This window comes from Sinocyclocheilus rhinocerous, unplaced genomic scaffold (assembly GCF_001515625.1).
Source record: "Sinocyclocheilus rhinocerous isolate Xijiao unplaced genomic scaffold, SAMN03320098_v1.1 scaffold1330, whole genome shotgun sequence".
NCBI lineage: Eukaryota > Metazoa > Chordata > Actinopteri > Cypriniformes > Cyprinidae > Sinocyclocheilus > Sinocyclocheilus rhinocerous.
The window spans coordinates 426,752-436,326 of record NW_015665026.1 but is presented as its reverse complement, the minus strand read 5'-3'; the positions used below and the strand labels follow the sequence as shown (position 1 = coordinate 436,326).

Here is a 9,575-nt window from a genome sequence, read left to right as displayed (position 1 = left end):
CCGTTCCGTAATGGGAAATGCGAGCCGCGTGTCGTAAGTTTAACGCTCACAAGGACTTCTGCACCTGACAGTCTCAGCCACAGAAAGGGAGGACAGCAATAGAAGCCTGTTCAGAACGGGCACGATCCATACGCTGGCACGCTCTAACAGCTCAGCAGTTAAATAGCACACACCATAAAGAACGACGGCACTCCTAACTCCCCGTCCCTACTTACTCTCACCCAGTCCCCGCTATCTATCTATCTTCATCGCCGGCGGCCCTAAACGACCGCGAACGACATCCCCCTCCCAACAATATCTGAGTACCGCCGTCCTATTTCGGCTTGTAAATCGACCGTCAGCCAGCCCGCGTCCATTCTCTTTTGCACTCTTTTTAAACCTTCTCACCCCAATCTCTGAATACACAGATCACACCCGGTGCTCCTCGTTCCCCAATCAGTCTCATTAATTAGTTGTCAGTACGATATTCCAAACACCACACACATCACAATATGTTCACAAGCTAATAGCTATAAGCATACGAATTGGGTTCAGCCAGATTGTGAGCTGACCAACCATTGACCCCTGTTGGACACATAAGGAAACTACGGTGAGAGCGGCATAATGCATAAATATTAGACGAGTGAGATAAATGCCTCAATTCCAAATACTTTAACATGTAAAACCTACAGACAATGAAAATGACATGCAAAGCAGCCCAGAGTGTGTACCTGTCGTCGCGGGTGTTGGGGCTCAGGTAGCGTGTGGACTCTTCCTCATGGCTGCTCTGCAGGCTGCTCTGCTGACTGCTGTAACACAGAGCGTCACATTACAATCACAACATAAGAAACACACACACACACACACCAGATGTTCACTCGTACTGAGAATGAGACAACAGAAGGTGAGTTTGGACACACAGTGATGTCTTTTAATTACAACAACAAAAAATGCTCAAACAAGACATACAAGATCAAGACACAATGTGCACATAGTTTGATGTTTATTTTAAGGATAGGTTTAGTCTTTTCCACTAGAGGACAGCAGAATGTCCTATTTGACAAGAGTGTTATAAACTCAAACAACACAACAATACACACATTTAACCAGTAAACCTTGACATGATTATCAAGTGCAATGTACAGTGTGCAAAGTACACTTAAGAAAAGAAATGACAGAAAAACATCCTGTGCATTTGACCACAAAAGTGGTTCCCTGGGTTCTTTCATGCTGCATGAAAAGGAAGCAGGTGAGAAAACAACCTAACAGATCAACATAACAGAGCCCTACACTGGTAAACACTGGTGTATTTAAAAGGGTTTTCTACCAGCAAACACCTGACAGCTTACAGTACACAGCCGATAACGGATTCATGTCAGTCATGTCAAACATCCGGCTACACGTTGGAATACAAATTCTAAATCATAAATGTACACCACAAGTTAAATGTTTACACACACCTACTCATTCTTTATTAGAAGTATTTTCCACATTTTAGAATGATAGTAAAGTCATGAAATGACAAACTTAAGTATGCGAATTATGCAGTTATAAAAAAGCACATTTTTTAAAAGAAATTAATACTTTTTGTTCCCGCAAGGATGCATTACATTGATTGAAAGTGAAAGTTAAGACTTTTACATTGTTACAAATTTATTTCAAATAAATGCTTTAAAGTCTTTATCAAAGAATCCTTCAAATTGCATTGCAGTTTTCATAAAAAATATTTGTTTTAAAACTGTTTTCAACATAAATAATATAACAAAAATATTTGTTTAAAACTGTTTTCAACATAAATAATAATAATTTTTGAGCAACATATCAGTATGTTAGTAGAATGATTTCTGAAGGATCATGTGACACTGAAGACTGGAGTAATGCTGCTGAAAATTCATTTTGCCAAAGTTTAAAATATACTAGAATAGAAATCAGTTATTTTAAATTGTAATAGTATTTCACAATAATACATTTGACAGTATTTTTGATCAACTAAATGCAGCCTTGGTAAGCAGAATAGTTCGCTCAGAAAAGAAAATATAATCAGAATTTTTGCACAGCATCTCAAATCTTACTTCAGCAATTTCTATTTTATAAATTAATAATTTATTTATAAATATTCAAAATCAGAAATCAGAAATTCAGTCAAGTGTGTCAATACTTTTTACTGGTAGTGTACTTCAAGTCTAATTTCAGCTATTGTTAAAGCTGCTTGAAGTAAATGTTCAGGTCATAGCAGATACGTATATACTGCATGTCGTATTTTTGTCTATTAAAAGCCAATGAGAGTCATGAATATTTAAGACGTCCCCCGACAAACTCCTGTCAGCATTCCTGGCAGCAGCAGGCGGCCGCTTGTTCTTCCCTCCAGCCTATAAATGTCACAGCAGAGACTTCAGTCCCTCCAGAGAAGATGGAAAAAACACACTCACACAAAAACACAAAGGTTTTCTGCTACAGCTAATGCAGTAGAGCAAGCTCACACGAAGACTCTAATGAAGTGGTGCAGACCCTGTTGAAAAAAAACAGCATATGCTGGTGCATAACCAGTTTATAACCAGCTCAGTACCAGCTTAAACCAGCTGCCATGCTTCAAAACATACCTAAGCAGCATATGCTGGTTTTTTCAACATGATGGACAGCGGGAATGGAGAATGGATGGGTTTGTGTGCTGAGATCAGGCAGCGCAGAGGGGTCGGGGTGGAGGGTTCAGACTCAGACAGTTCGGTCTCGTGCTCATACAGACCTGCTCTCACTGCCGTGCTCTTTTTTCTCGCCTCCTCTCAGCCACTTGCGCAGGAGGAAGCGTCTCCGTTGGGGCGAGGTGCTGGGCGTCGAACAGCTCGACCACGCTGCGTCCTCGTCGCTGGATGGCGTGATCTCAATGGACGGAAGCTGCAGGTACTCCTTGGAGCCGGAACGCTGAAGTTGTTCCTTCTCGCTCATGACGTTCTTCATACGGCACATTTTAAAGCGCTTACGCCGCAGAGAGGGGCTGGAAGAGCTGGATAGGGCCAAATCCACCTCGCATCCGTTGCACTCCCCATCTACCGGGCCCTGGATCTGCAGCGCGGGCAGCTGGAGGGTTTCTGACATGATTCTGCTTCTGCTCACTCTTACATGAGTCCAGAACCAAGTACAGATGCAGATCAAAGAGCTCAGTGAGTCCACACCTGGGCTGAGCTAAGTTCAGCACTTCCTGTTAGACAGCTCAGTGTTGACATGTTGGGACTTATAGAAGATTTCCTTCAAAAACCTTCTGTCCAGAAAACCAGGATAGCTCCCTAGAAGTCAGAGGAAGGTCATGGGGTCTACTAGGTCAGCAGTTCTCAAACTCTGAAATAAAAATGTATGTTTTATTTGATTTTTTTTTTAAAGTTGGGATTGCTGGAAGTACATAGGAGTAATCTTCTTGTTCTTGAATCAGAGAACAAGTTGAGTTGTTGAGTTGATCAGAGGTGCTACTTGAGCTGAAGTGTTTGAGAACCACTGTGCTAGGTGGACAGAGCCTATACATGCACATAAACATGCACACAAGAGTTGACAGAAAACATGAGGACTTTATAGCAAAGATTTCACAGAAAGGATAGCATAAAAATGCAAATAAATCAGACACAATAGGAAACAAAAATGACATATTTGCTCTCTCACACACATGCTCTTTCCTGCTCTGCTCTGGAGTATTACTGTAAAACCACTGTGAAATGAGCATTAATGATCACACCTTAATTTAAAGATTTCACCTCAAATTACCCCACTGGACATTCACAGTACATTCACACATTTAATTAAGTCACAGAAGTGCTAACATAATTCATGCAAAATCATTACATTTTTTGCTGCTTAATATTACCATTCAAACGTTTGGGATGAGTAAGATTAAAAAAAATTAAAATAAATGTATCGTTTTATTTAACAAGGACTGGTTAAATTGATCAAATGTGACAGTAAAGATTTTTATTTCAAATAAATGCTGTTTATATGAATTTTCTATTTATCAAAGAATCCTGAAAAAAATGTATGACAACAATATTAAGCAGCAAAAACTGTTTTCAATAATAATATGAAACATGATTAATAATTGGCCAACAATAATAATTAATAATAATGGAGCACCAAATCTGCACATCAGAATGATTTCTGAAGGATTATGTGACAGTGAAGACTGGAGTAATGACTGCTGGAAAATCAACTTTGCATCGCAGAAATAAATTACATTTTAAAATATATTATTTTAAACTATAATAATATTTGACAATATTACTGTATTTTTGATCAAATAAATAGGTAAGCATAAGATTCTTCTTTCAAAAAAACAATTAAAAAAAAAATCTTAATTATTCTAAAATTTTGACTGGTAATGTATATATATTTAGTTTTTCCCCCTAAAGTCCACTTCAATAATTTCAATAAATGCTTTTTTCACTAGGAGGGAAGTTTAGCATTCTGACAGTTACAGTATATTTTCAAAGTACAACAACTCTTATCTAAAACATCTAGGAAGCTTGATTCCTCAGGATATGTCTCTAATAAAACATTTTAGAGTCAGCCATGCGTGTCAGTGTTAATATAACAGGCGTCATGTAGTGCTGCATTTCAGGCGTGTGTAAGGAAGTCAGGCGTAAACATGCGAGCGAGTTCATGTTACAGGAGGAAGTGCAGTAAGCCGCAACCCACTGAGAGCAGACACACACTCACGGGCTGCCCATCTGCCTGCTCAACACATCACACAATCTGCTGACTGACCCCTATGGTGGGTTAGTAACCTGCCACACACTGTTAGATCACTCCTGTTACTGCTCCACCGGAGATGGACAGTGTTTTTTTTTTTAATAAAAATAAGTCTCTGTGGTCTTGTCCTTAGCAGTAAATGCCAAATATATGAGTTCTGCATTCTTAGACTGAGATTATATTCAAAATAAAATCCTACCATGTCCCCCACATGCAGTGCACCGGAAATGTGCACACTGTACCACAATGCATAAACTGTACAGTACATATCTGACCTGTAACTTTCTGTAATAAAGTAATGTTCTAAAATGAGGCCATCAACCATCTTTATTTTTAAAGAAATCACAAAAATGCATTAAAAATGCATATGAATCACATATTTTGGTGTGCAATGGATTATATTTAATGCCTGTATCTCCGCCTGTACCATGGCACTACCAAAGGGTTTTTGGACCTGGTACCATAGTAATACCAGGGCATATTTTGGGGCATTTCATGTAAAAAGTGTGGTACATGAATTTCAGTGCCGTAGTATTTATCAAATTACCATGGTATTATGACAGTACCATGGCACTACAATCGGTTACAACCATTTTACCATAATACTGCCACAGCACTTTTTGTATTAACTTACAATGTGGCATTATGACACATTTGGTACTCTAAGGAAAGAAACCAAATCGTAAGCACTGCATCTGACTGTATCAGAAAGCAAAGTTTAAAAGTAATTATGCAACACCAAAGTGCATAACAATGTTTCATGTAAAATATGCTATACTTCATCGTTTTAAGCGGAAAATACGGTTTCAAATTCTCTTTAAAATGGTATTGATCTGTTAACAATCGTTAACGGTACAAATAAAAAGTTGAAAATACGCACTAAAGAGAAATAAAGAAAATCTTACCTTTTACATTCCAAATAACCAAAACCTTCGTTTTTAATATGTAGTTGTTGTCTTTCAGTTTTAATTAGCCGGAATGAATGAGGAACTCTTACTGCGTTTATTCCCATACTGTTCCGTTATGATCTTCACGTTTCCTTTTCCCCGGACGAATCCACTCCGATTCAAGGGGAGAGACACCGTCCAGAAACAAAACAAATGTTGTTTTACAGAACAGCTTGAACTAGGTTTGTTATAAGCGAAAGAAATGCACAACAGACTTCTGATTAAAATATCTGTGTGTGGTAAAAAACGATCGGATATGCCATATACGTAGATTGCGTGTTGCGCATCACCCCTCTTTCTGAGATCGAGGCGCCACGGATCTCTCAGTATAAAAGCAGCCGGTGCAGGCTCGTCATTTAAAAGCGGTTGCTGTAGCAGCCAGTGAAACATTAACAAAGAATATGCGATAATTAAAACTGTCGTGCTTGTCTGAAGTAACGAGCTTCTCACTCAAAGCGAACTACTTTTAACGTTAAAACGTCGTTTCTTGTCAGCTGGAAACACGAGTCAGAATGTTCAACTTACTGAGGTAAAATCATAATAGTACACCTTGACAGCAGAAAATAGCATACGTCTTAAAATGTACAACCATCACAAACACATTCTTGCCGGAAATACTTGTCAAAATGTACAACCACCTATAACTGAGGTGAAAACATCATAATCACATCTTTACAGAAGGAAATACTCGTCAAAAACATAACTGAGGTAAAAACATGAGAAGCACATCTTGCCAGCGGGAAATGCCAGTCAAAATGTACAATCACCTTCATTACTAAGGTAAAATTATGAGAAGCACATCTTGACAGCAGGAGATACTGTACAACCAGGGGCGGATTAAGGTGGTCAGGGGCCCCTAGGCTGCTCTTTGTGTGAGCAGGGAGTGATTTTTCTCCTTGTCTTTTGTTGTTTGATTATCATTAATGCCGACACTCAAGACACGAGACGAGACACGAGATTTTTACACATTTTTAAAAAACATTCTCAATGACCAAATACATGACTGGAAAAATTAATTTAACTAATCATCTTGTAATAAATGTCATTTCAGTTCTATTTTCTGATTATGAATTATCATATGCAGTAAAAACAACAAAACTCAAGCACTGTAAAAGGATTTGTTCAACTGACTGGCTTCTCTCCTGTATGATTTCATGCGAGTCTCTTCAGACTTTAGAACTGTACATGAATTATGAGCTTCTAGAACGTTTGACCTCCTAACTGAACTCCTTTTCACAAATTGAACATAGAAATAAAAACAGAATAAATAAAAAATAAACAACAGTTCTTTCTTAGTCGTATTAAGTGCGAACAATAAGTGCTCTCTATATTCAAAGTGCAAATGAGACCAATTTTTTTCAAGCATGATGCAGAGCTATAGACAACTACACAACCTATTATAGCCTACATACTAATAACAGCCTAGATATGTTATGTAGCCTAATTTGCGCGCATCAGGGAGTCGCTCTCAAAACGCGGGGTATTAAAATCGCTTTTCAATGCGCGTGCGTTTTACTTTCGGTATCGATTTAACAATCGTGCGACCTCGCGGCGGTGCTGAGCGTGCATTCTACAATACAAGACATTAATTTTGTCAGACGCTCTGCAACGAATCCTCCTTTGATGTTTCTTATGGGCCAATGACGGTCTTTTTTGTTCGTGCTGAAGAAAATGTAAAATAATTAAAAAATTGTCTGGCCAATCCAAGGCCCCTGCACACGTGGGGCCCCTAGGCTGCAGCCTAGGCAAGCCTGTGCGTTAATCCGCGCCTGTGTACAACCATGTAAATCTAAGGTAAAAACATATATTACAAATCTTGTCTGACAGAAAATACCTAACAGGAAGCACTAATGGGTAGTCCACCTTGTTATTTTAACCTAATAAAGCCTAGGCAAGCCTGTGCGTTAATCCGCGCCTGTGTACAACCATGTAAATCTAAGGTACAAACATATATTACAAATCTTGTCTGACAGAAAATACCTAACAGGAAGCACTAATGGGTAGTCCATCTTGTTATTTTAACCTAATAATTTATGCACCAATACTCATATGATTCATTCAGAAACATTATTTTATTTTCTGCCATATTTTATTTTATGCAAATGAACACTAAAGTACAGTCCACTAAAGTTACTGCTCTATTAATCACGATAGCTCAATGTTATTTGATTCAGGAATACATAATATGTGGAACTTCACAGTACAAGATGAAAAAACGGTAAACAAATCTTCCTACCATCAGTTGGGAGTTTTGAAGTTTTTTATGCTGTCATCATTTATGAGCTACACAAAACCTTAAAAAATACACCAGCAAATCTAACATCATTCCCCAGACTGTCTATAGATCCTGCTTCTTTTCATTTTATTGTTTACTCTGCTGTGCTTTGAGTCGTTGACTTATTTATAGTATGCCAATATTTTCTAACACAAACTAAACAAAAAGAGTCTCTTTAACCGGCTGAGGAACATCATGCCACAGGATGCTGGATTTATTTGGAAGATGACTGCTTCAGTCTGTTTTGCGTGTGACAGTTTTCCCTCACCACACCATAACGTTCCTGATGTATTCATTCACTACGCTATAGTGAAAGTATGTGCCAACTGGCCTTCTTTTTGATTCTGAATGAGACTGTTGCAATGTCAGTGATGAATGATCAACCACTCAAGCAGACTGACAACACCTGTCCGTGAGTCATGCCATATAAGTGTGTTTGTAATTAACACCTTTGGCCATCTGTATTTACATCCTGTCTTCTGAGAATAAAAATAAACACTTCTTGTTTCGGAGTGTAAATAAAACACCAAACTGTAATCTAATTGCTCCTTATGGCCCATGTCTAGATAACTTTGAGAGATATTGTATTCACTATTTTGAAAGATGAAAAAGGAATAATTCGTTTCTAATAGTTACTGATATATCACAATATATCAATTAATCTGAACATATGGCTATAATTTATAGCAAATGGCTGCAATATAACAAAGAGTGAAAAATTTAAGGGGGTCTGAATACTTTCCGTACCCACTGTATATATATAATTGGACCCACATTATTCAAAACATCTTCTTAGCTATACATTTTTTAAGTTTTTAAGTTCAATAGGTACTAGCAGGAATAGCCCACACATTCATCTTTAACATCAAACTGTGCTTTTCTGCAGCTCTCACTCTGATTTTAAAAGTTATGTAAGGTCTTATAAAGTGGTCGACCGATGTAACAGTTTTGCCGATTAATCGGCACCGATAGTTGATTGCTGGAACAATCGGCTTCATATAGAGAGCTATAATATAGATCACGCTTTTTCTTTCCATTTTGATCTGGTTTTTTAAACACCGAACTCATCTATGAGGCGTTTTTGATCATCCTTGAAGAGAACTTTTGCCCACTGCGTTTTTTGCCCGGTGTGTGACTGCCATATTTTGTTATTTTGATTAGATAATCATCACATGTTCTAGAATAAAAGCAATTAAAGTGTCAATATCCATATGTATGTAATTTCAATGCTATGGCCTTTGTGTATATTTAAAGATGACCATCTAGTTAGAGTGTGTCAATTTCAACTAATACATTTTCTTCTATTAACATTAGTTAATGGACTATGAACTAACTTTAATGATCAACATATAATTAATATTAATATTTGTATTCATGTACAAAGTATTAAAGGCACAATATGTAAGATTTTTTTATTAAAATATCCAAAAACCACTAGAACAATATTATATATTTTGCTGACTTATGTACTTACATTATCCCAAATGTTTCGAAGAATGTTTAAATCCAGAGAAATAAGCAATTTTAACTAGTGACACGGAGCGTGTCCATAGTGTCATTGTGTCGCCTGCCAATGACGTCATACACCCTCGATTTACGGTTTTGTTTTGTAGAAAACATGGAAAAACCAAAGACGCTTTAATATG

At 37.6% G+C, this 9,575-nt stretch overlaps 1 protein-coding gene across 1 annotated transcript in view; it reads right to left on the bottom strand.

Moving 5' to 3' along the window:
- Positions 1 to 9,575, bottom strand: part of LOC107730947 (uncharacterized) — a 23,508-nt gene that overhangs the window by 4,847 nt on the left and 9,086 nt on the right. Inside the window, exons 2-3 of the mRNA XM_016541910.1 lie at positions 2,723 to 3,260; positions 522 to 788 (exon numbers count right to left, since the gene is read on the bottom strand). Of these exons, the coding sequence (XP_016397396.1) occupies positions 522 to 788; positions 2,723 to 3,072 (617 nt within the window). The 5' untranslated portion in view covers positions 3,073 to 3,260. The remainder of the gene's footprint in view (positions 1 to 521; positions 789 to 2,722; positions 3,261 to 9,575) is intronic.